Source organism: Melanaphis sacchari, unplaced genomic scaffold (genome assembly GCF_002803265.2).
Source record: "Melanaphis sacchari strain LSU unplaced genomic scaffold, SCAv2.0 Contig31_pilon_pilon, whole genome shotgun sequence".
Lineage (NCBI taxonomy): Eukaryota > Metazoa > Arthropoda > Insecta > Hemiptera > Aphididae > Melanaphis > Melanaphis sacchari.
The window spans coordinates 2,563,641-2,585,984 of NW_020271193.1; the positions used below are offsets into that span (position 1 = coordinate 2,563,641).

The 22,344-nt window shown below is 25.9% G+C and overlaps 2 protein-coding genes across 4 annotated transcripts; one reads left to right on the forward strand and one right to left on the reverse strand.

Moving 5' to 3' along the window:
- Window positions 1-1,581: 1,581 nt before the first annotated feature.
- Window positions 1,582-7,426, reverse strand: LOC112596469 (transmembrane protein 47). 2 transcript variants are annotated; one of them, XM_025342162.1, is made up of 6 exons: window positions 7,176-7,426; window positions 5,383-5,457; window positions 2,233-2,422; window positions 2,015-2,164; window positions 1,878-1,940; window positions 1,582-1,809 (listed from the first exon to the last, which is right to left on the reverse strand). In XM_025342162.1, exons 2-6 carry the CDS (start codon window positions 5,434-5,436, stop codon window positions 1,661-1,663), a joined length of 606 nt encoding a protein of 201 aa, XP_025197947.1. In that variant the 5' UTR covers window positions 5,437-5,457; window positions 7,176-7,426; the 3' UTR covers window positions 1,582-1,660. The 2 variants fall into 2 exon arrangements, with proteins under 2 accessions (XP_025197947.1, XP_025197948.1); XM_025342163.1 differs by lacking the exons at window positions 5,383-5,457; window positions 7,176-7,426 and adding an exon at window positions 3,156-3,451.
- On the forward strand, window positions 3,915-15,540 carry LOC112596467 (serine-enriched protein). Of its 2 annotated transcripts, none has more exons than XM_025342160.1 (8): window positions 3,915-4,496; window positions 11,037-11,241; window positions 13,747-13,891; window positions 14,054-14,171; window positions 14,429-14,586; window positions 14,678-14,809; window positions 14,932-15,117; window positions 15,211-15,540. In XM_025342160.1, exons 2-8 carry the CDS (start codon window positions 11,051-11,053, stop codon window positions 15,415-15,417), a joined length of 1,137 nt encoding a protein of 378 aa, XP_025197945.1. In that variant the 5' UTR covers window positions 3,915-4,496; window positions 11,037-11,050; the 3' UTR covers window positions 15,418-15,540. The 2 variants fall into 2 exon arrangements, with proteins under 2 accessions (XP_025197945.1, XP_025197946.1); XM_025342161.1 differs by having other exon boundaries at window positions 4,026-4,496; window positions 15,215-15,338.
- The last annotated feature ends 6,804 nt before the right edge of the window (window positions 15,541-22,344 follow it).

The window sequence follows — 22,344 nt, forward strand, 5'->3', positions numbered from 1 at the left end:
CAAAATGTTAAATAATCCTTTTATTTCTTTTTACAATACACTAACAAAATTACAGTGTAAACATTTAACTTATAGCCTATAGGCTTAAGTAAGATTATAAATTTTTGAAGTTCAAAATTACAGTTAATGTTACATTTATTTAAATACATACAACAATTATTTGAAAGAAAAATGTAATAGTGTACACTATTACAAAGGATATAATATGTCCTAGAAATATTATTTAATAAATTATTTGACACAGCTAATTTAGTAAATGAAAACAAAAATAATTGTTTCTACAATTATGTATAATAGCAAATAAATTGTAACAAAATGTGCAAATAACATAAAAATACATTTTTAAAAGGAGAAATATAATAGGATGGACGGTTGATCTGTAAATCTTAAGGGTAAAATAAATTAGGAGCACTATAAAAACAGCTCATTTTAAAGATATGTAGTTTTAACAAAGGTCCTTAATATATATAGTTAAAAAATATAAAAAAAACTTAAATAATAACATATTATGTTGGAGATTATCATTTCTCATGAATATTAAATAATTGTTATACATATGTTTATATAAAATCTATGGTGTTACTAATTTATATTTAATTAAAATTATAATAATAGGCAAGAATACAATAATATATTAATAAAATGCTTTGTATAAAAAAATCAACGGGAAAATAAACACTGGTAAATAAATAACGGGATAGTCTTTAACAAGATTAGGGTGAAAACATAGGTACTATATACAATCAACAAAATAGAGAAATTATATGCATATAGGAATATTAATAGAGGAAGATTATCTTTTATTTTATTTTTTTTTTTGTTCTTTGGCAGGGTCAACTCTCTTTGGCTACTGCTTGTGGTATAAGACACAAGCCAGAACATAGTATGATATACAAAATATTATAATATTTACATTTGTTTTTGCTACTACTAAATTTAAATATTTTAACAATAGATAATATTAGATATGAACATGTTATTACTTATTACACTTGATCAGATAGTACTTTATAAAAGAACTTGTGTTACACAAAATTAGATTATTTTTACATTATATCATCAGTATGTTGAAATAACTATATTACAATTTAAATTAGACAATTTTCAACTTGTATTAATAATAGAAATTAAAGAAATGATAAATAGTCATTGCTAATCTGGAACAATGAGAAATGTTTCAAAATATATTAAATTTATGTATATGTACTCATAAGTCATGAACAATAATGTTGATAATTTGAATAAAAACACAGACTACCACAATCACATGTTAATAATTATTAAGTTAATATAAAATTCTATTTTAACTCGTCACTTGATCAACAAAAATCTCAAGTTATTAAAGTTAAAACATGAAAAAAAATTATCATTCTAACTATATATATATAAAAAAAAAACCTAATGCTAATTTGATTATGATTACTGAAATAATCTTTTGCAATTTTATTTAGTGTGATGTGCGCAAAGCAAATATTCCCCCACCAGAATAGTTTTTACTGTCAAAAATTAATGATGTAAGATAAATTTTGACAAGTATGACGTGTGTTAGTAAATCTTGGTAATGACTGTCTTATCATAAAAATAATAAGATCACCCTGCCCGTCGTCTGACCAACGGAGGAAGGTCACTAAAGTACTACGTCAGGCAGGGGCGCCGCACACTAGGCGGACGAAGTCACTTTACGTTCTTTATAGTAGATTTCTTCAGATTCTTTGTTGCATAACAGTAATACAACAGCACCAAACAAAAATATTCCAGCGCCCCATCCTACGCCGTATGCCCATCCAAACTCCCACACAGTACGGTTTCCTAAAATTTTTTATTAATACATGATTAAAATTTCAATTAACAACAGTAATCACAAGTTTATATTTTACCTAAATTTAATTCAGCTGCAAAACATACTGGATACACAATCAACGCTATCAATAAGGACAACACTATATAAAAAAAAAAAGAATTAATTAAAACGATTTTTATGACACAAATATAAAGATCATTAAGGTATACAAACATGCAAGTAACATAACGTAAACGGCTACTCTGTAGAACTTGTATTTAGTTCGCTGATCTTTGCTCCTCAACCCAAGTCCTGTTAAAAGAGTGGCCACTATATCTGTGACCAATGTTACTATACAGAGAGCTGCAGCTACTCTTATGTATCCTAAGACATAAAAAACAATAACATTAATTAAAGTTGAATAGGTGAACAAAATGAAACCTGATACATACCAACTTCACGTGTTGGATAACAATCTGGACCATTATCAGGTACATTAAATGGTAATGGGGTAGGTGCATTGACCGCAATGCAATGAGAAAATAAACCTTGACGCCAACCGGCTGATAATAACCAATCAGTGGAAGTCAATGTCAACAGCATCAGAACAATTACAATTAGTCCACATATCAAAGCGATCACCTGTGAAAATGTAACATATTATCAATTATACAAACCCTCAAATTGACCAAATTATGATATATCATAAGCAATTTTGGAATGAAATACAAAATGCTTAATAAATATTATTAAATACTTCTGTATTTTGATTTTTAATTTTTTATCATTAATTACAATCTAAAAAAATAAAAATATAATAATATTTAACAAACAAATTGAATATAATATCAATTCAATTATTAACAAAAAAATATGTGTACATAGAGGTATACCTACTTATATTCATGAAAAAAAAAAGTTTGATTTTAAAATTATTTTATAACTGTTTTTCTTATTTATTTATTTCATCAAATAAACATAATAAAATATATTACACTGCGATTAAATCTTGTGTAACAGTCATGGCAGTTACATACTTACATCTTGCCTACATTATTAATAAGACTATTCATTCACAGCAGTATTGCAGGAAGGAACGAAACCAAATATTTCAATAGAACAAACACTATGCAAGTGAAAAATGAAATAACTCATTGAAACACTCAAATCAAAAACTTATCCTAAAAACAATAATTAGCACACGCTCTTGGTCCACAATAGATGAAGAAAATTGACGACTTGTAACCCTCGTGCACCTTATGTCTCGTACTACTATTATTCTCAATGCATTTATACTTAGGTATTTATCGACAGTAATTGCAGGTAAGTGTAATTATAAAGAGCTATGCCTGCCCCTCATACACTTCGTTCTAACCTGAGCGCTGTAACCCTTGTCGGACTGCATCGACCTGCCGTGCCAGTCTTCCGTTTCAGCAGCCGTCGCCGTCGCCGGATGTAGCGACAGTTCCTGGCGCCGCTGCCACGTAGTTTCCACGGCCGTCCGTGGCAGGATCAGCTTGCCGCTGTATTGCGGGCCCGTCTTGTATACGCGTTTCTGGGCAAATGCCCAGAACAATTTTATCGGTTTTAAGATGTATTATACACACACGATAGCGTGTCTATAATATAACGCGCGTAGTCAGATTGAGAGGACTATATTATTATTATTATTATTATTATTTGTTATTTTTAAGTAAATCGAAGTTCGGGTGTTAAGACTGTATTATTATATACTATGAAATAGACGTTTAAATATTATTCCACTAGCACGTGCACAACAACGAGTCGAATAAAACGATATATTATATTAGTAGCTATTTCGAGAAGAACAAATTGATTTCGTAAGTCAGCGTTCGATTTCTCTACGGGACGACTCTACCCTTATCCGGAACGTCAATAAAAAACATTCGCGAGAATGTACGTAGATAGACGTGCGCGCACACACACACACATACACAAAAGCACACACACGAACAGTATACTATCGTCCCTCTCTCCGCGCAAATCTAGGCGATTGGCACGCGCAAGCTCGAGAGTTTACCCCGCCCGTAACTCACCTTTTAAAGGCAATTCGTACTCAAAAGCCGTTTCGACGAACGCCGACGAGGACGGGTCGCCCGCGAGCGAGGGTTCGATCGATTAGACGTGCTGTCGAACGCGCCGCCGCGAAGACTACAAAACCGCCAAGGGTGGTTACTGGTTATTACCTTATATACATATACACACACACACACACACACACATATATATATATAGACGATAAAGCAACATACATAACACACATACCTATATTACTATACATATTTACAAGAGCTTTACAGTTAACGCGTTGCGACGTTATACCGTGCCCTACATCGCCACCAGCTAACTCCCAATATAAACACAATAATATTTTCTCTCTTATACCTTCTATAGGTACCTCTACAGTCTCTCTATAGTATAGAATTCGACCGCACCCCCATCTGGAGCGACTCCGCACAGTTCAACATAAATTTATAAATTTTTTTTTCCCCGTCTGTGTATACACATACAGTATACATTCATTACGACTACACCCATCCATCGCTGACAGATTGAACTAAAACGGACGTACAGCAAGTATATCGTTTACTATTATATACATTTGAATAGACTCCTGCACACATCACACGATAAATCATATATAATTGAAGACTGCGGCATAAACGATATATAGACGGAAATAAATTGGTCCAGAGTAAGTATTATCGCTATTATTATTGGTAGTAGTAGTAGTAGTAGTACTAATAGAAGATATTTAGTGTCTAAATTTTTATATTATAATCAAACTTAGTTATTGAATCATTATTATTATGATGGTGTTCCAAAAACCATAGCTTTCAATCATAATTGTATCTATTAGGGGTACACCGTACACCACATTCTGACAATTACAGAATAAATATGTTTCTAGGTTGTAAACTGGCCAAATTACTAGTTAAATGAACGCTGTTTTATTTTTACAATTTAATTGTATCAGTTATAATCTAAAGTGAATATTTGATTGCTTTAAGTAAAAGCTTTGCTCAATAAAATTAAAGTTTTTTTTGTTTATTTCTCAATAATGTTTGTAGTTTATGTAATAGTTTAAATGATAAAGTACAAGACATTTTTTAACTGTGAACAACTTAAAGTTATTTATAAGGGTACAATAATTCTCAGTTCAGGAATCTTATGTTATGGTACATTTGATTTAACATATTTTATGACATGATTTAGAACAGCGGTTCTCAAACTGTGGTATGCATACCAATAGTGTTATACAAAAAAACCGCATGGTGGTAGGACGGAAAATTAAAAATAAATATTTTTACTTGTGTTTGAAATAGTTGTTACAATATTATTTATAAAATAATTACAACTATATACTAGATATTCATGTTTACACTAATGCAGATAGTAATTCGTTATGTTGCTAACACTACAATAATATCTTATAATATATACTGAACTTTTACATTCATATTAGCAAATCATTTTAGTTTCTTATAACTTAAGATATACATAATTGATAAAAATTAATTTATACATATTTATTATTTCAGCATAAAGTAAATTATATATCAATAATAAAAATAACTTACTTTTAAAGGTCTAGTGATAGTAATAGTTTCAACAGTAGTTGCAACTTGGGCCATGTTATATATTTGAATTTAATCCTGTCAAAAAGAAAAAAAATATATTAAAACAATAGTTGAAGAAACTAAATTAAATTTAGTAATAAATTAAAAACTAGTTTTAAAATATAATGTAGAAATTATTAGTTTATAATAAAAACCCCTGTAGTACTAAAATGAAAAATTCTTTGAGATTTATAAGTTGTAACAGTTAAAAAATTAATTAAACACAAATACTATATAATCTAATATTTTAAACCAAATGTCATTAGTCATTTTCAATATTAAAACAAAAGTATTTTATTAGTTTTTAAGCAACCCAATTGTGATAAATACCTGTAGTATAATAGTACATTTTTCCTGAGATTTATCAAATTATTAGATTATTAACATGATACTATGATAGGTAGGTATATCAATTATTATAATAACTAACCTCGACGGCATAACAATAACAAAACAGTATCAATAATTTTAGCACCTAAATATTTTAAAAATAATAATATTTTACTCCTCGATTCCTATTAACTTTTTATAAAAATATAACAAAATATAAAAGCACAGTAAATCTTAAACTTTTAGGAATTGTTTTGACATATTTACATTAAATTTATTATTGATTAATAAGATCTTCATAAGAAGAGATTGGCACCCTTTAAATTAAATAATAATTGTTTACTACTATTCATTGGCTTATTTTGTTTAGATTAGGAAGATTTTAATCCTCCTGCCTAAAATTCAATAAAATCTACTTATGAAAGACATTATTCATTATAATAAAAAATGCTATTTAATTAAAAAAAAAATTAAAAACAAATAATATGTTCTTAATATACAATAAAATGGAAACAAGTAGTTGAGATAATTGTTTAATATATAATCTACCAAAAATTATTTGATACAAATGTCCATATGTTTATTATCTATGCAATCTACAAAACATATAATGATTTACTATCTTTTAAAATGTAATACACATTTATTAACTACTTTATTGGCTATTTCAAATTATAAACAAAATAATAGATAGTGAAATAGAGAAAAAAAAATAATCCAAATATTTAGTTATTGGATGTCCTATAATAATTAATAATTGATATTTATTTTATTTATAATTTTATAATTTTTTAAATATTAATACCCCACACTAAGATTTAAGCAAATTAAATATTTTTATTAATGTATACAGATCACACACATTGTAACCACTATTTTTCGGAAAACAATTATTTAATTGTTTTATTTTGTAGATTATGAGTCTTCCTGATATAATTTGTAAACCCTTCATTACCAATTATTATTTGTTTATTAAACACAGTTAATAATGGTTAAGTTTTATAAATAAATTTAAAACATACCTATTTCTTATACAAAGACACAAAGACATTTCGTTAAAAATATTAATTATAAAATAAAGATATTTCCCATTAAATAAATAAAAATAGTATTATTTGCATGGCTGTAAAAAACATATGCTTGAAATTATGAAAATTAAATAGGTATATTTATAAAGGATGTACTGTATTTATATTATCAAGACATAGAATATTGGTTATTCCAATTAGTCATAAATACAAAGTTTAAAAATCCTTTATTTAAATGTGTACATTCTAACTACTAAAGACCTACCTTCCAAACATTCTGACTACTATTTATAATAAAAACTTGTATTAATTAAAAGTAAACTTATGCACTTCAGTATTGACCTAAATTTCAGTGTACTAAAGATATTGAAATATTATAATAAGATCAATACTTACACCTTGTGTAGACTAGTGTCCAATATAAATTTGGTATATATAAATCAACATAGTACTATAACAGACAATAATTGTACAGCAATAGGCATTTAACATCAAAGTCTCGAAAATAAATTGAATGACGCAATATATAAATACATAAACACTACATTAAAATTCATTCATGATAAGGATTAAGGACCGTGGCTATGGTACACGGGTACAAGTAATGAATAATAATAATGATCGTTGTTTTTTTATGCGTGAACAGTGAATGGTGTTTATCCTACATTATTATCAACTACGAAATAAAAAACATAATATTATAGTAAATAAAAATACTATCACTTGCTTGTAAATAATCAGTCTGACCATATAATAATTCTGAAATAGCTACGTATAAACATTAAATACTAAACTACTTGCTTACTAAGGATATAATATAGTTGAGTATAAAATAATGATGTGAACTTTGATAGTTTTAAATTAATATTATAAATAAAATATAAATTAGGTCATTACTCATTATAATTAATAACAACTACATATCCATTCATGTTTATAAATATAAATTTTCAGTACTAAGATAGATGCCTAAGTATTAAATACGAATCCGATCACAAGCTTGGCTGTCGCCTACTTAGGTATTTGCTTTACGATTTATAAATTAAACTTACTTATTTTGTTTAAATATATTAAGCTAAAAAATACTGTATTTATAAGTTTGTATCGATTGTATATTTTTAGACATTTTTTTCTAAATGTGCACACAGACTTCACTGGTTAAGTATGTAAAAACAAAAATTAAATCCTTTTCCAATAAAATAAAAAAGGAAAAAGTAGGTAACTATTTGCTGCTGTATCCAGTAAACCTCATAATTGGGTAGGTCTTTGTAATTTATAATACATTAATACGTTATTTGAATTCAATGATGACTTGTTGCACGCGAAAAACGATTTTGATCCAACAGTCCATCAGGCATCAGCCTATATTACTTAGTATATTGTTAATGTATGATATACCTACACTAAAACCTAGTTAAGACGCTCCCTCTTAAGAAAATTGCTATCTCGCTTAATTAGTGGATTTTTTTCGGTCCTTAGTACCTGTAGTTAGGTCTTATAAGTTATAACATTGAAAAAAAAACACGCTTGATAATCTTTCTCTTAATTCACTCTCTTTTCTGGACACTTGTACCTCCTATACAGTATACATAGAAAAAAGTAAAAACCCATTTAATTCGTCGATAAAAATTTCGTTGAAACGTGTTTACGTATATCTTAACTTCATAAGATAATAAGATAATATTATATATGTGTTCTAGCTCAGCGCACTCGTAAACTGTGTATACCTACATAGTTGATAGTAGTAGTTGTGTTTGAGCATTGAAGTGATGCACATAAGACACGTAGATTTTTAATTTTTAATTTTTATAGTTGTTGACTCAGTGGTGTATTGGAGAGTATACGCGGGTATACGATATATAATCGGATCCCTATTTTTGGATTTATACGTTTACCTTAAAAAAAATTCGGCTATTGTAGGTATACGCCAACTGAAAATGCATGTATTATGGGTATGCGTAAGCTTCTAGTTTATCACCAGTCATAATTAATATCACAGTGACAGTATAAAATAAATAATAATAATAATCTGTTGAAAGACTAATTCATCATAAGATACATTCAATGCCGATGAGTTTAACTCGTTCTTTAAATTGATACCAGATGATTCGCTAGTGCTGAAAGATAAAAAATAGTATGGTGGTAAACTAAATTAGGAAAGGTTATAACTGTTTTAGCTTGGTAAAACTGGACTGGAACTAACAAGTTAAAATTATTGGTAAAAGTCAATAGGTAAATTGAAGTCCCTCAGATGTTTTAAAAATGTACACTCTTTCGTGTGAATATAAAGCTTAAAACCGCGTGTGGATGACTGGAAGTTTATTCATTGATTGGGTAAAATAGCTTAACCTCGTGTTTGTTAAATAAAAGAGAAAAATTATTTTATTAATCGACAATTGTTCTGTTCATTCGGAAGAAATTTTCCTTACAAATATTAAAGTTGTACTTTTCTCATCGAACATCACAAACAATAGCTTCAGTCTCTTGATTAGGGTGTAATCAAGGTTTTAAAACAAAAGTTCCATAAGAAATTGGTACAAAGGTATTTATTATCAATAGAATTAATGACCGATGAACAAACCCCCAAAATTAATATTTCAGATGCCATTCACTATATTTCAATTGCGTAGGATGAGATAAAATCAAATGTAATTAAAAACTGTTTCAATAAAGCTTACTTTAGAAACGTCCCACATGACATTTTGAACTCAGGTAAAGAAGATGAATTTGAAGAAGCTTATCTAGGCTACACATCTATTAACGACCAACTGATTACGGGTGAAATGCTAGGTTTTGAAGAAATTATCAACCCTATTAAAGTTAATGAGTTAACCAGATGTTTTAAAGGATGGCGAGAAAAAAATCTCTTCATCACTCCCTTCACTTGTAAGTACTGTACAATCAATATCTTCATTGAGACAGGCACTTACTGTAACTGATGGATTCGAAAATATATTTCAATCCTTAGGTAGGATAGAAACCTTTTAATTGAATAATCATAGAACAGACTTATTAAAACAATAAACCTTTACCATCTTCAAAAAAAAAAAAACCATAATATAATATAACATAGTAGTAATAATTAATATGTATAGTGTATACGTAATATAATATAATATAAAAACCTTTTAAATGTGTATGTATCATTCTATATTTGATTTTTTTTTTTGTGTGTAATAAATAACATGTAATACTATGAACTTTTTTCTGTCTAGCATCCCGCATAATACGTAGTTTTACGATTTCCCCTTCGAGAGTGTCTTAACGAGGTTTTTCTGTATTTCTATTACTAATTTATTTTATTATTTCTTATACAATAGATATTAGTTACTGTATAAATAGGCTTAAAATCCTAAATATGTTTAAAGTGTCATTACTCATTACATAAATAGTATAGACGTTAAACGTATAATATAATATAAGCATGTAAAATTCTTAGGTCTTAATGAATAATATTATTTTTAATTAAAAAAAAATAGCATGAATCTTTATTTTTTGTTCAAATATGTATCTGATTTTGGTATTGTCCAAATTCAAACTTAACATGTTTATAAAAATAAATTGTGCCTTTATACTTTTTTTAAGGTTTTTTAATTTCAATATGAATTATACACGAGGAACCTATTGTATTGAATTTTTAAATACTTTTACCTAGTGATTTTTTTTTCATCAAAATTTAAAAGTAAAAACCAAAAAAAGTTCCGAAAGTTTAAAATTTCTAATAATAGCTAAAAAATAGTCAAAATATTTTGAAAATTTTATCTTGTATAGAAAATGCTATTATAAAAATGTTGTAAGAATTTCAAGTATCAATGATTATTTGATGTTTAATAACAACCATATGAATAATTATTCTGTAGCTAAAATTTTTTAGTAGGAATTTTTTAATAGATATATTGTATATAATGAAACCAAAGTAACGTTTATTATTATTTTTTCCACACTAAAAATGTACAATGATTTATAACTTAAGTGTGCTGGCTACAACAAATTTATAAATAAGTCACGTAGTGGCCGACTAATGGATATGTAGGTACTACGTATTAAGTAATACTTCCATGGATATATAGGTATATAGATAAATGTATGATTAAGGCTACGAAAACTGAAAAAGTTCACTGATCAATGATTAGCAATTACTAAATGTACTATAAATTATAGATCAATGCACTTGAGGGGGAGTAATTAAATAGGTTAAAATTAATTTAAAACTACTGTAGTTTGTTGCTTTATAATTTAATTATTGGTTTCTTATAGATATGTGGTAAATAATGAGACTACAAGGAGACATGGAATCAACCGATGACGAGCTTGACCAAAGTGTGTTCGAAAATAAAAATGGCCTAGCTGATGATATGGCGTTCCTGGCCAGTATGCCCGAATTATGTGATGTAACATTTTTGGTCGGTGAAACGAGAGAACCAGTGTGTGCTGTAAAAGCAGTCCTAGCTGCAAGGAGTCGGTAAAATATTTACAGTTTTGATTAATTTTTGTCTTATTATAGAAATATCTACTATTTAAAATAAAATTTACGTTATAAAATGCCTGAAATTTTGCTTGAATAATAATATAACAACGGTCAATAATATAACGCTCAGTACTTAAAAAAAATAAATATGTTTATTAAAGTTATTAAATTTAACGTAAGTTTAGATATAAGAATAAATAGATAAAAACCGCTAAACCAAAAGTGTTAAGTAATTCTTCATCTATACCTATTACGTATATCGGATATTTCTACAGGCTTCAACCTTATGCATACATAAAAATATAAAAGTTTAGGTACTAGTTTATACATAGGTATTAGGTAGTAGTCATACTAGCCAGCTAATTAACAATTATCCATAGTTCATAAGTACTGTACAGTGTTAATCATGAATTCGTAAAATTATTAAGTACCTATATGTTTAAAGCCATAAAAATAATTAATGATATATCTATCTTAATTTCGAATAAGTACAGTCTTATTCAATATATAATAAAATCTCTCACTAATATACTTATTGGTATTAAGTTCGTATAATTTAAGGTTTTCGCCACTTAGAAGATTCATTTAGAAAAGATCAGTATTTATTTTATTTCATAGTAATAAATAATGAGCAATTGCGGTGACCAGTTGTTTAAAAATATTAAATTATTAAATTAAAACATTTCTATTTAAATTAAAGAACTTAAAGTAAAGTATAATTGTGACAATTGTAAGAACTTATTTCATAATTGTGTGAAGTTTTTATCGCTTCCTAGTAGATAATTTTAATATTTTTATTGATTAATCTCATGGATCATAATTATTATATTTATGAGTAGAAAGTATTAAGTGTATCTCAGTATCTATATAATGTTGAATGATTAAAAAAACATATCAAAAATAGCGACCAAAACAACAAATTAGTACTATAAAAACAATATGCCACGTTTAAAAATATTTTAATTATTTCTTTAAATTATTTTATGAGTCAACACAATATAATAAAAGTCTAAGAATACTTATCTTGTTGATTTAACTCGAGGGCGTCTTGGTAAAGATTGGCCAGAATTTGAAGAACGCATCATTTTTACTATATAAGGATTACACTATAATAAAATAATATTTGTACGGCAAATACGTATACATTTTTCAATAAATTTAAATGAATATACGTATATTTCGTAATTTTTATTAATGCTTTATACTTTTTTTCAATATTTTGTGTTTGATACTATAAATGCCTAAAATATTATAATTTTTATATCTTACTTTATTTGTTTAAATAAGTTTTCCATTTTACAACTCAATTAGTTATTTAATTTATTACTTTTTTAGCAATACAAAAATTAATTAAATAGTAACTACTACTTTATCTTTTATGTTTCGTGTTACGTACTTGATTGGGTCTTGAATACAGTTGGATAATTAATTTTATAGTAAAATTCTATATTACCTATGTTTTAAATTTTTAATAATTCTGTTACTTTTTGACATCAGAAATGTGACAATATTAATCATTAGAATAAAACGCATTGATCTTTGTTTTTAATATTACAATCAACAAATTAAATTTTTGTTATGTTCACGTATATTACCAGAGAATTTTCAAAAAAAAAAAAAAAAAATGAATGAAATATAAAAAGATATGGGTTTAGTATTTGGTTTAGTATAAGAATAATATACAAATGGAACATTAATAATGTTTATATGAAAAGCTAAATAAAACTATAAAATGGATATAATACGAATTATTTTTCTAAGTCTAAGTCATATCTGTAAGTAGGTGATTTTAGTAATATTGTTTATAAATTATTATAAAGTATAATTGCTTTTAATAATTAAAAAAATATATTTCAAAATAAAATATGATATAATATACCTATTTTAAATAATTATGAGATAAAATTGTAATATGAAATATAATTGTATAGGCTTGTGATACATTTTTACGTTTTAAAAATGTATCTTACTTATGTAAGATTTAAAAAAAAAGAATATATATAAACTTATCATATATAATTATTAATTAATAAATAATTAATGTAATATATAATTTGTAAATTATTATATTATATTATATTATATAATAAAAACACTTTTTATCTAAACACAGAAGTAACTAATTATGCAACCAATACTCCCCATCATAGAATTATGAAAACTATAAATAAATTAAATATTGATCTGTTCATATCACCAAACTTCTATTCATTCAAAAATTATTGTAATTTCTTACTTCGTAATTCATAGCTTTAAGTATATTAATAATAATTAATATTCTGCTTTATTGTTTTTCTCTATAAGTATTCTGTTATTTGTATATTATTTTAACGATCGATTGTTTTTATTATTATCATGTATGTAATTGGGCCTGGCCCGTTTAAAATTTAAATAAATAAATAAATAATTATCAATTTAATATAATAAAATATAAAATAATTTGTAAAAAAAATTCATTGATATTTTATGAATATAACTTATTGAATATTATACTTTCAGAGTATTCCATAAAATGTTGTACCAACCACCGAGTCCCCAAAGAAAAAAAGAAGTTTTACCTAAAGAGACCACAAAACTAAGACGGCCTACATTTCTTAAACGAAGCAGCGAACCACTTCTCAATGTAAAAAATGCTAATACACAAGTATGATTATAAATTGATTCAATTTTATAAATTTTAACACAATTCGATCAACGGAAATAGGTTCTATTTAAAATGTGTCTTCTGAATCAAAAAAAAAAAAAAAAAATTGACTAGGATATATTGTATTTACTTTATTATTTTATCATTTTATATATTATATAGACTCAATCCAATCAACATCAAACAGTTGTAGTTGATGAATTCGAACCAGACGTGTTTCGCCAACTCATTGAATATATACACACTGGTTGTGTAACTTTGCAGCCCAGAACATTATTAGGTGAGTCAAATTAAATAAATATGCATAATAATAAATTATTAAAAATAATTACTTATGCTATTTTTTGAACACATCGTATTTAAATACATTAATTTAAATTTTAATGATTTATAGTTTTATATTTCACAGAGAAGCATTTTATACTGCTACCTATATACATACTCTTACTGTTATAACCTATAACAACAAACTATATATACTTTAAAAACGACCACTCAAATAAATTGCATTTTAGATGATATTCTATGTGTTTATAGGCGTTCTGAATGCAGCGGATTATTATGGCCTGGAAGATCTGCGAAAAGCTTGCACGGGTTTTGTTCAATGTTGCATAAATGTGGACACGGTCTGCGCACTTCTATCATCAGCAGAACGGTACATTCAATACAAATGTACCAAAAGCCTCGTGCAAAAGGTAACGGTATTATAATATTGTCCCTTGTAAAATATTATTCACTATATCTGGTCGACATGATTTTTTTTTGACGCTGACGCCAAATGTCTAGGTTTTGGAGTTTGTCGACGAACACGGTAACGAAGTGTTAAACCTCGGATCATTCGCTCTGTTACCACTACACGTGGTTCGATTGATATTGAGCAGAGATGAACTGAAGGCAGACGAATTCACTAAATTTCAGGTGCCTACCTTACGTATAGCATTATGTTATGTAAACATAGTATAAGTACTATTTGTTCACAAAAAGAGTAAGACCACTGTAACCAGTAACCACTAACCCCGATATAACTGTATTATTAAAAGGCTGCGCTGATGTGGACGATGAAATATGGCGATACTAACCCGAATGTCGACTGGAAAGAAGTTTTTGTGGAAAATTTCATGTCATCCATTCAATACCATAAAATACCGGCTAATGTACTGATGAATGAAGTGGAACCTTTAAAACTAGTTCCATACGAAGTGATCATGACATCATTAGCGTATCAGGTGCGCAACAAATTTCATAAAAATATAGTTATCGTAGTACCTAATAAAGTTCTATTGGTTCGTGAATAAGTGCTCATGATGTTATTGTTCTAGGCAGACCCCTCCTGTGTCGATCCCGACAAATTGAAGAGGGCCTTGAGAATGGGTAATTATCATGGACTGATGGGCATCAGTAGTACAATTGGCACCGTGACGGCTGAAAGGACCATGTCGGTGCAGAGTTCAGGCACACACCATGGTTCCAGTTCGACTATTAGCTCCATTGGATCTAGTGATCTAGTTGGTTCTGACAAAACTTGATCCGAGAAAACTCCAAGTTCATAGGCGTGCGCATTAGCCTTAATCTTGGTTTTACTTAAATAAAAACTTACAATTCGTTATTAATTAGATATTGCGTCTAATTAATTAGGTATCGTTAATAAATAAAATTCTTATCAACATAAAACAATCAAATTTACTCTAATAAAAAGACTGTGATGGTTACTAAAATGAATTTTACTTTAAAAATACAATATCATATTATTATACGTACAAATATTATTATCATTAAATTAAATACAAAATATATTATTATAAGGACCAATGGTAATCCAAAGTTACCTATAACAATAATCTGAGCATAATACATAATATGATAGTCATATACAATTCAAATCCTATCTGCGCACGCCTATGTATAAATATTTATATATATACATGTATGTATGTATATATATATTTATATATACTCAAAAATAAAAAACATTTTATCAAAAATGAATTAACTTGAGATCCATAAAAAGTTCGATTTAAATTGACTCTAATGTAATCATTCTGATTCAAATTCAAATAATCACCTATACCAATGAGATTTTTAACTTTTTGAATTATTTAATATACATGACACTTTTTTATACCTACTATAGGTATCTTTAAATCATTGTAATATTTGTATTCAAATTCAATTTTTTCTGTTCTTAGAATTTTGTAAACACTTTAATGTATTGTTCGTGCACAGTTTGACAATTCACTATAAAATAATTTAGTATATTACTTACAATTTAAAATTTATGTGTGATAAAATAGATATTCAAACATTTCGCTTTAATTTCAGCTTAAAGATACTAAATAATTATATTGATTAATTTTATTCAATACAATTTTTAGCTTATGACATTTATCAAATTAATATTTATTATTAAAATACACACAAAAAATTCTAAAAATTTTTTCGAAAACGTTCAGACATTTTAAAATAATTAGTATTTACTGAAAAAACCACCCCTTTATTAGAACTAACTAGATACTCAAATCCATATAATTTCTTGATAATAACGTATAATAGAAACTAATGGAAAAAATAACTTTATTAATTTGAATTTCATTGGCATATGGTTATCATAATTGTTGCCCACGTTTATATAATCATAACTTTAAAGATTTATATTACATGACTTGTGCCAAAATGTATTTATATATATATATATACTTAAATCTAACAAATAATTTTTAAATTATATATGTGTTGTCTAACCTGTTTAAATTATTTATGTGTCTTTTATTAAAAGTAATATTTAATAATTTTGTTTAATAATAATAATACTATTAAAATATGAATGTTATTATATACTTTGTATAAAAAATTATAATCTTTTTAATCATTTTAAAGTTTATTAATAAAATATAATATATAGAATATAGTTTCTTTAACACAGGTAAGACTTTTTCTATACATATTAACCAAATATATATATATATATATTGTATATGTCTATAATATATATATATCTAATATCTACTATATTTTTATTTTATTGAAATAATAAAATTTTAATTACTAAATGAAAATTTACAGGTACTTAATAATAAAGAATTATACTCTTATAGAAAATTCATATTTATAAATTAAATATTAAATTATATTATTGTATTTCTGACTATTCTAAGTATAAAATACAATTTCATAAAATAATTTAATAGTTTTATATCTACTCTAAAATATATAATATATATATATATTATGCAAAATAAAAACATTATAAAAATAATTGTAAACGAATTATGTTTACGATCTGTATTCTGTATACTTTATTATTAATGAATAATACTTATTGCCTACTTTTAATAACATAAGTAGGGATTTATAAAATTGTTTTATTGTTTGTTCAAGTAGATTGGCTATTTTATTATTTTATTGAATATTTGTCCAAGACACTCTACTTTCTTCATATTCTTCAATAAAATAATTTGAAAATTTGAAAGAAGTAACAACAATATCGATTTTTAATCTTGAATACGTATTTGTATTTTTTCACTTAATTTATTAAAGTTATAGATTATTTGTGTTAAATATATTGTATATATGAACATACAATATACATTTATACATTTACTCTTCCTTTTTGATAATTTTTTTATTTTATTATATGTATTAATTTATTCAAAATTATATTAAAATGTTTACTACAATAAATTATAATACTTTAATGTTATATTAATAACTCAAATGAAATTGTCTTGTTTTTTGTATGCTTATATTTTTTTTTAATATTTATATATAATATACATCTTACAACGGCTACAAAAGAAATATATCATTAGGTACATACTTCATGTTCTCATTGTTTGTATAAATTACATAGTATTGATATGAATCAATTTAATTCGGGAGTAACATGCATAGTTATAATTTAAAAATTTAATGTTCAAGAACATTAGGTATTTAATTTAGTTTATTAAATTTTAGGTTACTTAAGGATTAAAAAACCCATATAAACAGTTAAATTTGCATTAATAATAATTTTAGAAAATATTTCAATTTTTTAAAACTATATCTTAGTCATGAACATAAGGAAATATTAAATCTTTTAATAATCATGACCATAAAATACATATTTTTCATCAAGGAATAAAATATTCAACTTTAACTATAAAAGATTCATATTATAAGTAATGTGGCTGTGGATTAATCATAGTCCATAGACCTATAAAGAAATGACTGAATACATAGGGATAAGGTTACTGGATTACGAAATTAAAATAAAATGGATTAAAAAAAAATATATATATTATCTTTATTTTATATATTAAATGTCAAAATCCTGATAAAATTGTGGGAAAGTACCTTAAGATATACAGCTAAGTATTGGACGATCTTTATTCCAATGAAGGATAAGTTAATTTTAATATTATTTTGCTTTTGCTAAAATATAATAAATTAAGATTTAGTTTTAAAAAATATATCAGGCGCTTCTTTTAAGATAAACCACTCATTATTTAATAAATAATTAACGTTTTTGAAAATATTTCTTTTAAATAATTTTAAGTAATAAAAAGCAAGTGTTTTAAAAAAATTATATTTTTTACCTATTTTTATGATTATATATTTTTTAAGTTTTTATATGACAACATGCAATTTTAATTTCATATTCTGGAGCAAAAATTATTTTGAGAACTTGAATTCATATAAATTAGACGAACAATCCAAATTAAAATTAATAAGCGGAGTGGAGTGGTATTTGGATATCCCGCAAAATATTGGTCTATTATTCAAAAACTATAATAGTGCAAAATTTAATTTATACATATCGAAATACTTCAAATAACTGTCTGTTTCATAAAATAAAAATGTTATGTTATCAAATAATACAATGAGAAACTTAAATAAATATGACAATAAAACAAATAGTAAATATATAATTACTTTTTAATAAGTAAAATATTTAATAGTTATTAATTTAAAATGTTTAGAATTCATACGAAATACAATTTTGATCAAGTTTGACAAATAAGTTTCAAAGACTGTTCTTAGAATCATCAGAAAAATTTATGAAGAGTTTGAACACTCTGAACCACGTCCGAAAATACTATACCCCAATATCCAATCCAAGTATCCAACATAGGAATGTCCAACTTGGTCTAATTAGTATACAAAGCGAGGTAGGTAGGTAGGTACACGCTGTTTTCTAATTTACTCATAAACTAAGCTTCACTAAAATTAAGATATCACTGATTTAGTGCCATGTTTTATATTTGTTATTTTTTTTCCGTTCAAAAACTTCAAAGTCGGGAGTTAATTCATATACATGACATGTCTATATGTCATATATTCATATACATACGATATGATGGCGACATAATAAACAAATAACTAATCATTGTGTTTTTATATTTGTCAATTTGTCATGTGTCAATATGTATTATCGCATGAATTTCTGCAGAGAAATAGCGTATATCTACGAAAAACTATATACAGTCGGGTCTCGATAATCCGAAGGTGATTGGGGAAAGGGGTCGTTCGGATTAGCGATTTGTTCGGATTACCTATAGCTTAAAAAAAACATCAATTTTATTGTAATTTAAATTATGAATTTTTATTTTTATCTATATTAATCGTGTAAAAACTTGTAATTTCAAAAGACAATGTATATATAAAAATATTAATATAATTATGAGTATAATTATGAACCTTACTATTAAATGTTACAATACGCAGTGTAAAACGATCTTTATGCAGTACGACACTCAACTGACGAACGTATGTAATCGACGTTCATATCTAAACGACATACACGTGCGATTACAAACATAATCGAAAAATTTTATTAGCGAAAAATATTATTTATAAATACATACGTACATACGTACATATTACATACAGCGATAAGGTAATCCTCAAGCTCGTTCGGATTACCGCGTCTTTCGGATTAGCCTGTGTTCGGATTATCGAGACCCAACTGTATATATTATGAATCATAATATAAGTGCCTATCTACCTAATATAATTTATTAAGAGTTTGTCAAGCCATTATAATTTGTTTTCCCTTTCTTCCGCGTTACCCGTACACGACAGCAAAACCAAATGTATGTTGACATGTTGTTAGTTTTATTAAGTACATTCGTACTTGCAAGAACAAGATTGAATTTCGGGACATCAATTACATTTAAGCGTTAACATTTTTACAATATTTCAATTTAAAAGCGATATAAAAGAATTTTTAAATCGCAATATTTTACATACTCATAACTCGCGTAAAAATTAAAATATCGTAAAAAAATTCAGTATGTAAACATCATGGATAATATTCTTAACCATAAGTCTGATAACGGGTCGATTCACTTTAATATTAATGCTAAAAACAAAGAATTGGTTTTTTTGAATGAAAGTTTATCATGTTTTGCGTGAATCTTCAGAGAAAGAAAACATCGTGCGCTGACATTGCATAAATTTTATTTTGTATGTATCTAAAGTCCCTGTTTCCTACTATGTCATATTATAATACCCAAAATCCTATAATATTTTTAGGAATACGTTTTACTTGTTTGAGCGTAAGTACATTATGTAGTATACTATTACAGTAATACGTGTACTGCCGCGGCCGTACTGGAGAAATTTACTACGTTTGAAGTTACTAAATTTCTGACTTATCCTTTGTTAATTTATCTTGTGTAAAAATTGATTTCATAACTATAGATATACATCAGCCTTCAAAATTATTTTCTGCGTCATATGGTTTTGTGGTAATAATGTCGTAATTTTATTTTAATGTTTATTTTGTATTATCATTATCCAATTTTTGTAATTACCATAGCCTTACTATATGTTTGATTCGCGTAGTCGTGTCGTACTGCGTGAATATCTTAGGTGAATTAATTGTATTTTAATTAATAACAGCAAGGACTGAATTTTTTAGTACTTCCCACATGCAGTGGCACGCTGGTTTGGATAACAGCTAGGTATATAATAAATAAATATAGTATATACTATATACTATATACATGCAGAATTCATCAAGTATTTGCTCGCTTCAATTTTATTCTTTAATTATATATATCATTATGTATCTATTTAAATTCTGATTTTTTTTTAATTTTGAAGTATATTTTAAGACCACATTTTTAAATACTTGAATTTTATTGTCATATAAGAAGTTTCACTTATCTGTGAGTACTTATTGCTCTTTTTTATCATAAATTGTTATGATTTTCATTTTTTGTGAATGATAATACATTTATATTTCTTATATATTGCTTGTTTACTGAATTATTAAATATTATGAACAAAAATAAAAATAAGCATGTCATTAATACATTATACTTATGTGATAATAATTTATAACTTATAAGTATGGTATTTAAGTAAAATACCAAATAAAAAATTCAAAAAATTAGAACTTGAATAGATGTTTAATCAAAATATAAAATGATACTTGCTTGGTAATTAATGTGGAAATTATGTAAACTTATATAATTACAGAAAATTTTTTTAATCTTTTATAATTTTCGTTTTTTTTTTTTGTTTAAAAAATATAACTTTACTGTTTTAATGTTTAGTCGTTGTTTATTTGTTTGATATTATATACATAATTGCAGTTGTTTTGATTCAATTATTATTACAATAAAACATATTTTAAACATGATGACAAGTGATGAAATGATTAAAGTATGGTTGCAAGGTGGTTATTTAGTAAAGAACCACGAGTGGTAGACTTGTACCTATACTATTTAACTATTTAATAATATTATAATTCATCTGGTTTTGTTTTTGGTTTAGTTTCGTTAGATTGGCCGGATTAGGTATTATTATTCATTATAATCAGAATTTACATCATTAATTATCATATTATATAATCATTAAAATAAACAGAAGTCTATTTGTCTATAGATTGATAGTTACTTTAATTGATGTTACTTTGATAGTCTGATGTTACGTTATCGGAAAAACTATAGTGTTTAGTAGGCTACGTATAAACTGCGGCCTTGTTAACGAAATAATATATGTTATTAACTTAAACGGATTAATATTTTATGTTTATGTATTCTTAATTTCTTTAAAATTAAAATCAAAAGAAAGGGGCTGTCTTACAGAAAATTAAACAAGGTTTTAATTTTTATAAATTACACATTGTTTGGTTTAGCGCGTATAGGAGATACTTATCGGATGCCTATATTGTTTTAATTAAATATATAATATTATGATTCAATTGTTTCAATTGAACCAATGATTCCCAACTTTTTATAAACGTGGACCTAAATTATTGAAATTTAATTTTTTGCGAAAATAACCAAAATAATTATAAAAATAATTCTCCGTTATTAACATTACTAATTATTATTGCATAAAATAATGAAAATATGAATAAAAAATAGAAATTACACATACAAATACACTGGTCACTAAAATGATATTCAAAATACGATATCCTTTCTCAATTTTTTTATTAATTTAAAAAAAAAAATTGTGCTGAA

Bases quoted from the DNA above. Each gene is read 5' to 3' on its own strand.
- LOC112596467 (XM_025342160.1), top strand. From the start codon at position 11,051: ATGAGACTACAAGGAGACATGGAATCAACCGATGACGAGCTTGACCAA. The intron at 14,587-14,677 runs GTAACGGTATTA...CCAAATGTCTAG, and splicing joins CCAAAAGCCTCGTGCAAAAG to GTTTTGGAGTTTGTCGACGA. The intron at 15,118-15,210 runs GTGCGCAACAAA...TTATTGTTCTAG, and splicing joins TGACATCATTAGCGTATCAG to GCAGACCCCTCCTGTGTCGA.
- LOC112596469 (XM_025342162.1), bottom strand. From the start codon at position 5,436: ATGGCCCAAGTTGCAACTACTGTTGAAACTATTACTATCACTAGACCT. The intron at 2,165-2,232 runs GTATGTATCAGG...TTTATGTCTTAG, and splicing joins TTATCCAACACGTGAAGTTG to GATACATAAGAGTAGCTGCA. The intron at 1,941-2,014 runs GTTTGTATACCT...TTTTTTATATAG, and splicing joins TTACGTTATGTTACTTGCAT to TGTTGTCCTTATTGATAGCG.